General features: G+C 35.7%; 2 protein-coding genes across 2 annotated transcripts; one reads left to right on the top strand and one right to left on the bottom strand.

The window, feature by feature from the left end:
• The first annotated feature begins 365 nt into the window (after positions 1–365).
• Positions 366–820, top strand: LOC145802162 (uncharacterized). The gene is made up of 2 exons (XM_082894829.1): positions 366–404; positions 491–820. Exons 1-2 carry the CDS (start codon positions 366–368, stop codon positions 818–820), a joined length of 369 nt encoding a protein of 122 aa, XP_082750955.1.
• A 5,817-nt stretch (positions 821–6,637) lies between these two features.
• On the bottom strand, positions 6,638–12,889 carry EMB2794 (Tetratricopeptide repeat (TPR)-like superfamily protein). The gene is made up of 3 exons (XM_028254931.2): positions 9,992–12,889; positions 9,684–9,832; positions 6,638–7,283 (listed from the first exon to the last, which is right to left on the bottom strand). Exon 1 carries the CDS (start codon positions 12,703–12,705, stop codon positions 10,375–10,377), a length of 2,331 nt encoding a protein of 776 aa, XP_028110732.2. The 5' UTR covers positions 12,706–12,889; the 3' UTR covers positions 6,638–7,283; positions 9,684–9,832; positions 9,992–10,374.
• Between the last annotated feature and the right edge of the window lie 1,375 nt (positions 12,890–14,264).

The raw sequence follows: 14,264 nt of genomic DNA, 5'->3' as shown, positions 1-14,264 counted from the left end.
CTATTTAGAGCATGCTTCAAAGCTAAGGAAGTATGGACTGTTGTCCGAAATCAGCATTGGTACTTGAAGATGATCGATGAAAATTGGATGCATTGGATGATCTCTAACTCCAAAATGAAGGCTAAATTTGGTGCCAAGTCTGCATGGAGCACTGTTTTCTTGGTCACACTTTGGAAAATCTAGAAAAATAGGAACATCAAAGTCTTTGAAAACAAATTATCTAATCAATTTGAAAGTTTGAAATTTATTCTTGATTACTCCATTGAAATTGATCTTGCTCATCTTATCTATTATTAATCCTACACCTCCATTTAGACTAATTAAATGGTCTCTCCCTCCCGTAGGTACTCTGAAAATGAATACGGATGGAAGCAAATAGAGCAGGGGACCAAATGGGTTTGGAGGTCTCATTTGGGATGAAAGAGGAGCTTGGATTTGCGGCTACTATGGAAAGATGGAAAGCTGTACCAGTCTTGAAGCTGAATTATAGGCAGTGTATAAAGGTCTAACAATCATTCTCCAAAAAGGCTTCAACAAAGTGATTATGGAAACTGATGCCCAAGAAGTTGTGAAGCTACTTGTGGAAGGCCCTGGAGAGAAGCATCCTTATAGAGGTCTGGTGGAAGATGCGAGGATCATATTCAATGGCTGGCAGTGCACTACTCAACATGTCTATCATGAAGGAAATCTCTGCGCAGATGCTCTAGCCAAACTAGAAACTGCACAACCTGAAGATATCTTAGTTGTTAATGACCCCCCTGTTGAGATTAGGGAGCTATTAGTTGCAGACATGCTGGGGATGGGAAGGGAGAGGGCCTAGTCCTCAGTTTTGTGTTTTTCTTCCGTTGTATCAAAAAAAAAAAATGTCTCAATTACAATCAGAAGTGCTGAAAATGCATCAATTGAACATAAGAATGCAAAAATAACAATAGCCCATGCGTCAAAACAAGCAAATAAACTACACCCATAAGCCAACAAGAGTGAAACAATTCAAAATCAACACATTTAAATCTAGAAATTCACATCCCAAACATCAGGATGAGAGAAGGGAGAGATGCAGTGTTAAAAAAAAAATCCTCAATTACAATCAAACAGTGCTAAGAACACATCAATTGAACATAAAAATGCAAAAAACACATTCACTCCAGTGACCCAAATTATGCAAACAAATAATTTCTCCAATCCCAAGCATACAAAAAAGCCGAGACAAATCTGAAACAAGGTTAGCATCTCATTTCATCTAAATCAAAACAAGACTAAGAGTGTCAAGACCCCATTCCGCCCCTAGTAGAATGGTGTCATGATGGCCAGTAATCCGAGATTACCAAAGGCCAACTTACAAAGATTCACACAATCAGGGTATATATATGGGGCTTACATGTGCGGAAGCAATAAATTTAAATCTAAGTAGTCCATAAGAGCTATGCATAGATCAAATGAAATGACATACATCATGACATGGATTACAACTTGGATACAAATAAAATAAAGTACATATTACATCTTGATCAAAAGGCTTCTCAAGCTGAAATGTACAAAGACATGAATTACAAACTAAGAAGCATAATCTTCAAGATGCTAGCAAAACATGAATCCAAAACAACTTGCAAATGACATCTAGGCGTCACCACCTTCTTGCTTGTCACCTACATATATATAAAGAGAGGGTGAGCTTGGATATTCAGTGAATGATATTAGTAATAAAGGTTTGAATGAATGATATTCGAGATCTTTATCAAAACAATACATAACATATCTTGTACAAATCAAGGGATGAACCAAGTTCATCTATCAAGTCTTTCAAAGCTTCAAGGGATGCTTACTAGCATCAATATAATACAAGGGATGACATTCCTGACAAAACAAGGGAATAATTGACCCAGAATCAATTAGACAAACCCACCCGTACAAGACCGTCGGTGACAAGGGAGATATCTCAAACAAGGGTACTAGTTGCATTATAGTCCCCTAGCACTAAGGACTTTCCAAGAATGTCATCAAAACAAGATAATACTTGATACAAAACTAGGAATAATCATTCATACTTGAACAAACACTTTTCCAAAACGAAACAAGCAAAGCTTTTATCAAAATATTAGGACATAGCTTAATTAAAAATACCACTCACATAGCTCTTCGGGTGCAGGGATTAAGGCTAGAATCCAAGACCTACAAATGCATGGCAAGGTCCACTAAAACGCATTTCAAGAAGACAAGAAGAGATGCTCAAAGATGGATATGAAATGCATTCTCAAAATAAGCTATCCATGAGTGTAAATGATCCCGACATTTCTTTCAAAACTAAGTTAAGACAAAGCAAAACATGTGCTGGGAGTTAAAACACTGTTTCTCATCTTAGGAAAACATGCTGGGTACCAACCAGGTCTTGGCCGAGGTGTGGTCTCCTAGGCATAGGTGCGAGATCTAGGCAAGAGTGGGTCTCAGCGACCACACTTAGGGAAATGAAGTCTGGAAAATCTGGGTTTCCTCTTGAAGAACATGAATGTCAAAATCATAACTTCTTTATTCAAAATCTGAGATTTCATGAGATGAGTTCAAAAACATGAACCTGGGTACCCGTAATTGAAGATCTTCTTGAAAACAAACACAAAACATGGAACTTGTTATAAACTTTCGGATCAAAACATGGTTTTCCTTCAAGAACACAAGAACATCATTTTCTCTTTCTAAAACCAAACTTTAAATCAATGCATGGCTCATGAATCATGCCTGATCATGCAATGTGATCAAATAAACATAAAGAACAACAAGAGTAGATCAAGAATCTAACCTCAAAACACGGATCTAACGGTTCAAACTCTAAAGATCAAGCTTGGGATCTAACTCTCTCACTCTAAACTTCTCTTCCTCTTCCTAGAGCTTCTCTCTCTACAATGCAAAAAGTATGACACAAATGATATAGGTTCTCAGATAGTACCTGACTTAACCCTCTGCTGGGACACGTGGCAACGCCGGATTGGATCTCCTCAAAAAGGTGACAGAATGACAAGATAAGAGTTATGACAAAGTGTGTATAACAAGTAAGGTGACAAGGGCACTCTAACAAGGCAATGACCTCGGATCAAGACATACGCTTCGGCAAGTAAGGTCTCAATGATCTCGACTACGAAGGATGGCACTTGACCTAGCTGTGCCACACCTCAGCCTAGATATGCCACACCTCGGTCTAGGTCATACCAATCCAGGAACAAGATCACTAGGTGCAAGGATCAAGGATGTTAGTTGCCTAGATGATAACATCTCGGCCTAGGTGATGCACACCTCGGCCTAGATGATGACATCTCGGCCAATATGCTAGGGTGAAGGTGGAGATCAACCAAGGTGGTTCCAAGATGGTCCTAGATATAAGAGGTTCAAGGGTGTGACCTAGGCTACGCACACCAAGCAAGGAACAAAGCATACAAGCAATACTCAAGCAAATCACATAAGCACAAAACAAGACAGGGACCTTTACTTTAGGCAAAACAAGTCAAAATCTACAAATGCAAGCTTAACAAAACAAAATCATGCAGATGCGCATGAACATGGCTAAGACGAGGATGAGGGTCATTATAAAGAGTATGATAGCAACCCATTTCATCAAACCCATTTATCATCAACAAATCTATATTTTCTTTCATTTATCAAACAGAAAATCTAACAAAAAAATCGAACATAAAATCGAATAGAAATCTTAATCATATATATATATATATATATATAACCCATTTCATCATCCCATTTATCATCAACAAATCTATATTTTCTTTCATTTATCTAACAGAAAATCGAACATACATCTAAATCATATATATATAACCCATTTAATCAAACCCATTTATCATCAACAAATCAAAAATCTGAATCATATATATATAAAACAACAACAAATTTAATTTATATTTTCTTCCATTTATATATATGTAAAACAGCAAACCCATTTTAAAACAGCAAACATCATTGTCATTTCAAAAATCCCCATTTCATCAAACCCATTTCAAAAATCAACAACAAATCTAACCCAAGAATCATATATATATATATATATAACAGCAAGAAATGACAATGATGATGAAATGGACCTCGTCGTTGTCGCAATCTTGGCTTGCCGCCGTCGCCTGCCATCCTTTGCATTTCACCATCGCCATCGCGTCGCTCCGCCATCTCTTTCGTCTCTCAGTTCGTTTCTCTCTTCGTTCGTGTTCATCTCTCCATCTCTCTCTCAGTTTGTCACTCCGTCTCTCAGTCACCTCTAATGTCTCTGTCTCTCTATTAGGGTTGACTGCGTGAAACAAATGATGATGCAAAACAGATGATACAGAGAAGAGAAAGGTGGGGGGAAGCAAAAATTTAGAATTAAAATATAAAATTTAAATTAAAAAAAAAACACTAAACAAAACGACGTCATTTTGGCAACCACCGCAGGAAACCATGGCAGAGGATCTGGACTCGCAAAACAGATGATACAAAGAAGAGAAAAGATGGGGAAACAAAAATTTTGAATTAAATTATAAAATAAATATAATAAAAAATAGTAATAAAAATAAAATAAAATAAAAACTAAACAAAACAAAACGACAACGTTTTGGCGACCACCACATGAACCACCACAGAAAACCATGACAGAGGATCTATGAATACAAATAAGGGCATTACGGTAATTTTCTTTCCAAATTTTATCCTACCAATGTCATCAAGTGTCTTAGCAAAGGATGTGCAACACATGCTGTTATATATAGCAGATTCTGTTAGTTTTGTGTTTTACTCCATATTACAAGGAGGTTATGTATATAGTTTCAAACTAGAAGGGGGTAAAGTGTTTTTAAACTAAACTATAAGGAGGTAAAATGTAATTAATCCTTTTTTTTTTCTTTTTTGTTTTGGCATGTAAGCAATGTTGTCTTGCTTTCACATACTTGATCAAGTCTAGTTCAACTATACTTGTTAACGAATCCATTTTCATTAGATCATTACTTGTTGAATGTTGAGTGTTGAATCCATTTTCATTGAAAGATACTTGTTGAATGCGAGTGTTGTTGTCGTCGAATTCAGTTATCTGCGAATGCTTGTTCAGTTCTTTATTTGGCATGTATTTTAAAACTCTAAGTACTAGATTTTCTTTATCTATGAGTGAAGTTTTAAAAAAATTAATAATAAAATTATGCCATCATTAAGGTAACTACTATCACTCCTATGCCATTACCACATTCAGGCCAGTTCTATGTTTCAGTTTTTCCTCATCTACGGATGCAGTTATTCAAAACAAAAACTAGGCAAACTTCTAAAATTGAACCCTCTATACATAATAAATTGTTACCAATTTTTTTTTATTTACTTATACTGAAATAAAGTCTGCAAGCATATATAATTACTACAAAATAAAAAATTTAAAAAAAAAAAAAAAACTACTGAAATTTATTTACAAGATTAAAATATTAAAATACAAATAACTCCAAAAGATAAAAGTTCAAAATACTTTCTAAAACTCCCAAACTTTTTTTGAGGATCAATCTCTTTTTCAATGAAGTTTATGAAAATTTATTCAATACATGAAGAGGGAATTGTGCAGATTTAACAACCGCAACGGCAAACAATTGAACCGCACACAAAAATAACAAAATAAAGCATTGAGCTCAAGTTATTGAATATTTGTTATTTTGTGTGCAGTTCTATAACAACATGAAATTCCTAATAATAAACCAAAATCTTCTACTAGATTAGTTACAAACACTTATTTGACAAACATTTGCCTTAGGTATTTTGTTAGTAATTGGGGAGGTCTAAATACATTTTAAATTTCTCAAACATGCATCGTAATACTTGTACTTTTGAAGGAAAAAAACACAAATGTACAAATGGGCGTTAAGAGATATTTATGGAATGTATTTAGAAGCACCATTTATGGGGTGCATTTATTTGCACACCATATTTCATCTCAAGGCAAACCATTAATTGATTTATTTTTTATTACAATATTACTCTTATGTGAAATGACCACAAATGGCAAAGAGTTATAATACACACCTTTTGTAATCGAGTTCGGGTCGAACAAATGGTTAATGTTCAAAAGAAACACTCCGGAAAAGTGGCTAAGGTTCGACAGAAATAGTCCGAACAAATTGTTAAGGTTCGAAAGTCCAGAGTCAAACGGTTTGCAAACTGAAATTTTCACCAACATCTTGAGGAGTCTTCACCACTGATTCTGTTCACCGGTGTCTTGAGGAGTCTTCATCACTAGTTTTGCTCACCGGTATGTAGGGGTGACAATCAATTAGAGAAAGGAAGGGGAGATGGATCGTGGGTGGAGTGGAGTGTGTGAGTGAGTGAATGAGAATAAAAATTGACGATTGTGAGTGGGGTGTGTGAGTAAGGGTAAAGATAGAAAGTTGTGGTGTGTATTGAGCAAATTGCTTATTTATCAATTTATTAAAGGTGTACCTTGAGTAGTGGTGTACCTTGAAATGAAAGGTAGTGTGCAAATAGAGACACCCCCCTTTATAAAGTAGTTTAGTCAAAATGATTAAAAAACCCTGGTGCATACAAAAAAAAACTTCTTACTTAAAAAAAAATTCAAATGTAATTCAAATGGAAATTATTTATATTTAACAAGTTTCACTCTCATTTAGACTTCTTATTATTAGAGGGAATTGATAAAGAACTTCATTAATTATAAACAAATTACAAACTCCACAGCATATTAATAACTTCAGCTTTTGAGGCAATACAACATTGTTCTTCACCTCTAGGAGAGTAATAGATTGAACATGTCAAATCATATGTACATCAGGACAGTTAGCTTAGTTGCCTTCCTAAAATGATCGACAACAGATCCAAGGCCCTTCATTATACAATTAGCTTAGCTTTCCTGCTCCAAATTTTTAAAAAAAAAAAAAAAAAAAAAAAAAAACCTACCTAACCCGAAATTCAGGTAAGTGTACGTATATAATCAACAAAACCAGACCAACTGTATTTGCACGTGTTTGTAGAAGAATACCTTGCTGGTTATGGAGCTGCTCCCTACAACTTGCTGGAACACACTGGCTAAAAGAATCACGGGTGACATTGCTCAAGGCCTTTTTCACAAAGCAGCAGCAACACAAGACGGGCAGTGCAGTACTAGTACCACCATGTCAGAAACTCGAAGAGCAAATTAGGGTGGGGGTTCAAAATGTCAACTCCAGACAACCAACCAGCGACAATAAGGGGTAAACTTCCAAAAGAATAGTAGCAATATCAGAAATCATAAAAGGGTCTCCTCCGAGAAAACAAACAGGCGCTGAAATCTGTCCACGATAAGAGGAAGACTGAGTATGCATTTAAAATGAACAACAAATCATTAATTTAAGCAAAAATTGTAATATAACCACAAAAACCCATGTAACCTTGGGAAGCAGAATCTAGCAAAAAAGTTGCCTAATTAAAGTCAGAATAGTTCTTTTCACTACCCAACCATAAATAATTTGGCAACAAACACAAACAGAGAAATCCAAAATAAAAAATTATTTGCCTTAACAAAAAGTTAACATTGTGCCACTTGAATTTTAATGTCAGGCATGATCCATCTTGGGACTGATACTAACCTATGAAGCACGGACACCTCTCCAGAGGCAGCGTATGGGTGTCGGACACCAACACCGACACCGACACCGACACAGACACAAACATGCGTCAGACACGCAGTGGACAAGTGTCCAACAATCTACCTAAGGTGTCCCCGTTTTTTTTTTTTTTGGAATTTTTCCAGTCAGACACGCTTGGGACACTCTCTTGGACACATTATGGATACGTTGGAGACAGAGAGGGAGAGAAACCCAAAGTTGTTGAAGATAGACACAGACAGAGAGAGAGAAACGAACATAAGAAATGAAGAAAGAAGAACGAAGAACAGATTTGAAGAAACAAAGAACATACCTGGATCTAGGGCTTCAATTCAACAGGTTCCTCTCTCTCTCTCTCTCTCTCGTAACGTGTCTCTCTCTGTCTCTCGTAACATGTCCCTATTTTATATATTTATATTTTTGAACAAAAACCTTATTTTCCCCCTCATTTCCTTTTTACTATTTTTTGAGTATTATTATTTGCTTAACATACATAGAATAAATTATTTTTATTTATAGGAAAAATTAATTTGTGAATGATATTTGACATTAAAGTAAATAAATAATATATATTTTTAATTTTACATACAATAAATAAATAGAATTATATATATTGACCGTCTCCCTAGCATGTCGTGTCCCCTGTTTTTTTAAAATTTGTGTGTCCGTGTTGTATCCCATGTCCATGTCCGTGTCCGTGCATCATAGATGCCAACCAAACTATCAAAAGATAAAGATTGAAGCTCATCTAAAGACTAAAAGAAACACACACCAATGCCAAAAAAAATCAAAAATCAAAAATAGAATAAAATCAAAAGTGTAATTGTTATGACTAAATAGTTTATGGAAAGATATGGGTTTATGATTCTGATGACAATGATGACCAACTGTTTAATTTGCTCATATAGGTATTTCAAACCTTAAAGAAAACTGTTACATTGATATAAAAAATAGAATATCATGCAGTGCTCACTAAGTATAGATCTGACAATGACAAAAGATGAATTAGTTCTCTACATGAAGAGCTAGTTCTTATGGACCATCCTTTCCCTTCTTTGGAGCATTATCATTTTGTTGAAATTTACCCAGATTCAAAGTCGTTAAATTGTGGGAAAGTGCTGATAATACAAAAGTTATGGAGGTCATCAATACTGGTATAAAAGTGGTATGCAATGGACGGCATTATTGTGCATGGATGGGGAAAGCCTCTGCGCAGAAGATTTTGCCACGGTAATGTGTGAAAAATGGGGTACAGACAATTTCAGATCCATTCCGTTGGAGACATCATCTGCCGGAGCCAAACTTAGTCCAGTGAAGAAGAATGCAAACATGGATGATGTGGAAGCTAATGATGAGGTGGACCAATGCCAACAGAACATGGTGGAGATCAGAGTGGTAGGACAGCTTGTTGGAATTCGATTTCGACTGTGGCAGAATCATTATGTGGTGTCGGAATTGAGAGGAAGGCTAGATTTCCTACATCTTTGGGAAGTATCAGATTTGCAAAATAAGACTGGGAACACTAGGAAGCCTTAGTGTTTTAGATTGTAATGAGAAATGTTTTGTAAGTTCATGAGGCAGATTGAATTAGTAAATGTTAGGATATCCATTGGGTTATGCCACCTTCGGTGAGAAACCTTCTATAATGTTGGGCATAAGTGGAATAGGAGGAAGAAAGCTTGGAGGATAGTTCTATTGTGCATTTTACGGTGTTTATGGAGAGAGAGAGAGAGAGAGAGAGGAATCGGTGCATTTTTTAGGGCACGGAATTAGCATGTGAGCCACATCCTGATGTCTATTGAAAGCCAACAAAACATAGCATCTAATCACAAGCTTAAAAGCTTGTTAGTTTTTTGATCGGCTTAAAAGTTTGTTAGTTAAAAAACAAACTTATTGCTTTATATGGAAAGAATCATTTCTTTTATATAAAATAAATATGAAAGAAGTTCTATTGAATGAGATAAGCAAAACAAACAATAATAGAAATTAAAAACATGAACGAAAAATCTGTATGTAACTCATAGAAGTAGTTACAACAGTTGAATATAACTAAAACTTGCTTAGCTTGGTAGAAATTTGACTTACCAGTGCCACATCCCAAATAAACTTTCAAAAAATCCTGAGCACTAATTGGCAGCAAGGTCCTTTCCCTAACAAGCGATAAACTATCACTTCATTAACCCCATTGCAATAGGAAACTAGAGTAAGATCACTCCAATTTTAAATCCAGCCAGCTGCCACAAAAATTTCATAATTGTGAGTTGGACAGCAATACAGGGAAAAGTATCAGGTGTTAATATTAGGTTAACCTGGTTTTACAAAACCAAACCTAAGTTTAAAACCTAGATTTTTTTCTATAGTTAAAAGGTTTGAAGAACAAAAAAGCTATTCACCTCATAAAAAGATTGAAAAGGTTTGGATGAGAAAAACAAAACTCCAATCCCTTCCTGATAGTAACTCTGCACTACGCCTATATGTCAACTTCACAGCAAATTTTGCATTATAAGACTGACAATGACCATGTATGCTCCAAAAGCCACCCAAGGACAGCCCATTTGCACAACCAGCATCAACCAAAAGTTGTGAACATGTCATTCTCCCATTTTTATTTTTATTTTTGATAAATACATGTCATTCTCCCATTAATCTGAACTCTGTGAATTTCGTGTTTCTTTGGTTCTAATTCTTCTCAGCCAAGAAACCAGAAAATATCATCTTTTCCTGTTTCAAGGCATAAATACAACACCAACAAGGATTAACTAGCACTTAGATTTTCTCAAGTTTGAACATTAGGCACAGCATAATCACCTATGCTACTAATCAGACCCTTTTTCACCATTTCGTTTTGCAACTCAAGAGCCTCATCAACATTGCCTAGATCATAATACTTCCTCACCAGACAACCATAAACAACCTCATCAGGAACGACACCTTTCTCAATCATCTCACTAAGTAAATTCCTTGCTTGTTGCACTTGACCCAATTTGGAAATCCCCAAAATCAAAGAAGTGTAAGCAAGAAGATCAAGCTCCACACCAGTTTCTTCCATTCTCTTTTGCAAATCCAAGGCTTCTTGGATATTCCCATGCTTTAAGTTCCCATCAATCAATGATGTATAAGTAGTTTTATCTGGAAGCATACCCTTGTTCAGCATTTCATCAAACAGCTCTCTGGCAGTTTCCATGCAATTATTTTTACAAAGACCATCAATTAGGGCTGTATAAACCACAACATTTGGTTGCAAACAAATGTCCCGCATCCTATGGAAATGATCAATAGCCTCCTGAACTGATCCCAATTTGCACAAACCATCAATTAATACAGAATATGTAACAACTGTAGGGGCAATACCTAATTCCTGCATTTCCTGTAGCAGATTTAATGCCTCTGTGGCTTTTCCTGCCATAAAATAGGCATCCATAAGTGTTGTGTATATAACATGATTTGCTTCTATACCGCATGCCTTCATTTCGTAAAATAAAGCTTTACCCTCATCGACCTTTCCTTGTTTGCAGAGACCCCAGATGATAGTTCCATACATCAACAAATCTGGTTTGATGCTCTTTCCTTTCATTTCTTTCAAGATATCAATGGCATTCTCAAGCTGTTTTGCCTTAATATACCCATGAACAAGGACAGTATAGAGTTGCTGGTTTGGAGCTACCTTGGCTTTCAGCATTGCCCTAAAAACTTCTCCAGCTTCCTTCATCCTCCCTTCTTCACATAGACCATCAAGTAAAGCTGTATACGTAACAATGTTCAGCTCGACACCTGCCTGTAACATCTCTTTGACAAGCTTTAAAGCATCACCAAGATTACCCGCTTTACAATTTGCATCTATCAGAGAAGTATATGTGAATTCATTTGGCATAAGACCAACTCGTATCATATCCACAAAAAACTTGATTGCCTCCTGCATCATCCCTTCCTTGCAAAAAGCATCAATGAAGGTGCTGTAAGTCACAACATTTGGTTTCAAACCACTTTCCTTCATCTCATGGAGAAACTCAAATGCCTCTGGCATTCTTTCATATTTACAGAAACAATTGATCAAAGCATTGTATGTTATCACATCAGGGACATAACCTGCAGTCTTCATTTCTTCAAAAATACTAATAGAGGCATCTAATTGTCCAAGCTTTCCATGCCCATCAATAAGAGAATTATAAGTAACAATGTCTGGTGCAACACCCATGTCCTTCATTTGTTCAAACAAGCTTCTTGCAGTTTTCAAATCCCCTTCTTTACACATATAATCTATCATTATATTAAATGTAAACACAGATGCCATTACTCCAGAGACAACAATATCATTAAAAAACTTCCTCGACAATTCACCTTTCCCCGTCTTCGAAAGCCTCTGCAAAAGATAATTACAAGAACGCACTTTCGGAAAAACTCTAAATCTCTTCATCCTCAAAAAGCACTCACTCGCTTCCTCCAGCATTCCCAACTCAACCAACACGCTAAACAATGCATCGAATACTCCATAACCCGGAACACAAACATTCCTTGTCGACCACAATACATCAAATACATCACAAACCAGCAAAAACCGAGTCGAAGTAATTAAATCCTTAAGAATATCTTGAGCATCACTATACATTCTTGAACAAAACAGTATGTGAACAAGTACACAATACGACTCAGTCGTATGGCGAAACCCAATTCGCCTTTCAGCCCATTTAAACAGCTTCAAAGCTAATCTTGGGTCTCCCTTCAATTCCACCAGAATTCTAGAAACCCAGATGGGAGCTAAAGCAGAATTAAACAAACTAACAATCCTACAATCATCCCACTTGTCTTCTCTCACAATTTTACATAAAAATTGTCTATCAAACACTTGACCAAAACTATCGAAACATGGTTTAGACCCAAATGAGCATTGAAAAAAACAGAAAAAATTACTGACCCGGATCAAGAAAGATTGTGAAACATTGAAAGAAAGATTAGAACTTGGAGTAGATGACAAGAAGAGGGTTAGGCGATGAGAGCTTCTGCGTCCGATGCCAAAAAGGCTGCGAACAAAAATTAACATCCTCTGAGCAAAGAACCATATAGTAGTAGATTCAAGAGTTGATTCCATTTTCAATGTAAACACAAACATTCATGGTTCTCTGCATTGACGATACATATAGATATACAATATGGGTGTGTGTGTGTATAGATTGAAAAATGGAATTTTGGGAAGGCGGAGAAGGGGTTGGTTAGGGTTTTAGGAAGGGGATTGAGAAGAGAAGAGCTGCAAAGGTTTTGATTCAGTGAATACTCGGTTCCAATAAAACCATATTACCAAATACGAAGCAACACGGGATGTAATAATAGCCGGTCCGGGTCATCCGGATTCGGGTCTAGACTCGGACCAGTCCGAACGGGTCTCGCGGGTCAGGTCGGATTGGGCCCGCTCATGGTCAAAAAGTAAGGCACGGCCCAAGTTCAAACCCATTCATAACACGGGGCCGTGGGCCGGCCCTAATCGGGCCTTTTTTATTATTTTTATATTAGGAATAAAAAAATAACAAAAATTATACTAGAGTATTTTAGTTAACATTATTGAGATTTTTTATTTGGTTATGTTTCATGATGATATTTAAATTTAATTATGTATGACTAATTTTTTTTTTAATTATGAACTTGTAACTAAAAAAAAATGCAATTATATATATATTTTTTCTTTCAAAATGAATAATTTTACATATATGAAAATGAAACTTTTAATATTATAATATTAAATTATTTATATAACATTTATTGAATGAATAATTTTTATTTCAAAATGAAAAAAAAAATATTACAAAAATTGATATTATTAAATAAAATAGGTATAGATTATTGATGATGGTAGAGCAATTGCATCACTATAGATCAAGTACATCCCAAATAGATTGGCACCTACTAGCCTACTAATCATTTACATTATACTCCGCCTCAATAATTTTTTTTTAAAAAAAACGAAATGAAATGAAATGAAATAGTAAAAAATAAATTGTTGATCAATCATCGAAGGAGACAGACATTTCAGTCGTGTTGCCCGAAGATATGTCATCCAGATCATTTTGAATTCGCTCAGTTTCACTATAATTTTGTCTTCATGTAAGTGCATACATATAATCTCTGGATATCATCAGTGCCTCAATCATTTTGGGTGAAATCCTGCCCCGGTAATTGCTCAGCACCCGTCCACCTGCACTAAAAGTTGTTTCCAAAGCAACTATAGAAATAGGAACGATTAGTATATCACGGGTCATCTGTGAAACCACAGGCCACATAGTTTCATTTGTTTCAACCATTCCAAAATGTCAAAATCATCGAAATCATCCACTGGCAGGCTTTCCAAATAATATTGTAGTTCAAAACTACTTACACTTGTATGTTGAGATATTCTTCTACTTTTTGTTGCTAAAAAAACACTTAATCTCCCACTTCGAGATGAGACTGCTAGTGTAATGTGTGTAGGTGTAATTACAGATGTAGTTGCCCTGTATTCTTCAAATTATCTATTGCATGTTTGCATAATAAGGGCAAACTGTATTTGATCAACGAAAAGACCCTCTAAAAATTCTTGTAAACCAATTTCTTTACACTTAGGATTAATTATTATGGCTAAACCTAATAGATGACGTAAAAGATCAAAATATTTATCAAATTTTGCTTTCATTGAAGTAA

Source organism: Camellia sinensis, chromosome 11, assembly GCF_055761805.1.
Source record: "Camellia sinensis isolate YWXY chromosome 11, ASM5576180v1, whole genome shotgun sequence".
NCBI lineage: Eukaryota > Viridiplantae > Streptophyta > Magnoliopsida > Ericales > Theaceae > Camellia > Camellia sinensis.
The sequence above is the reverse complement of the archived record's forward strand: the minus strand, read 5'-3'. Positions and strand labels throughout refer to the sequence as shown.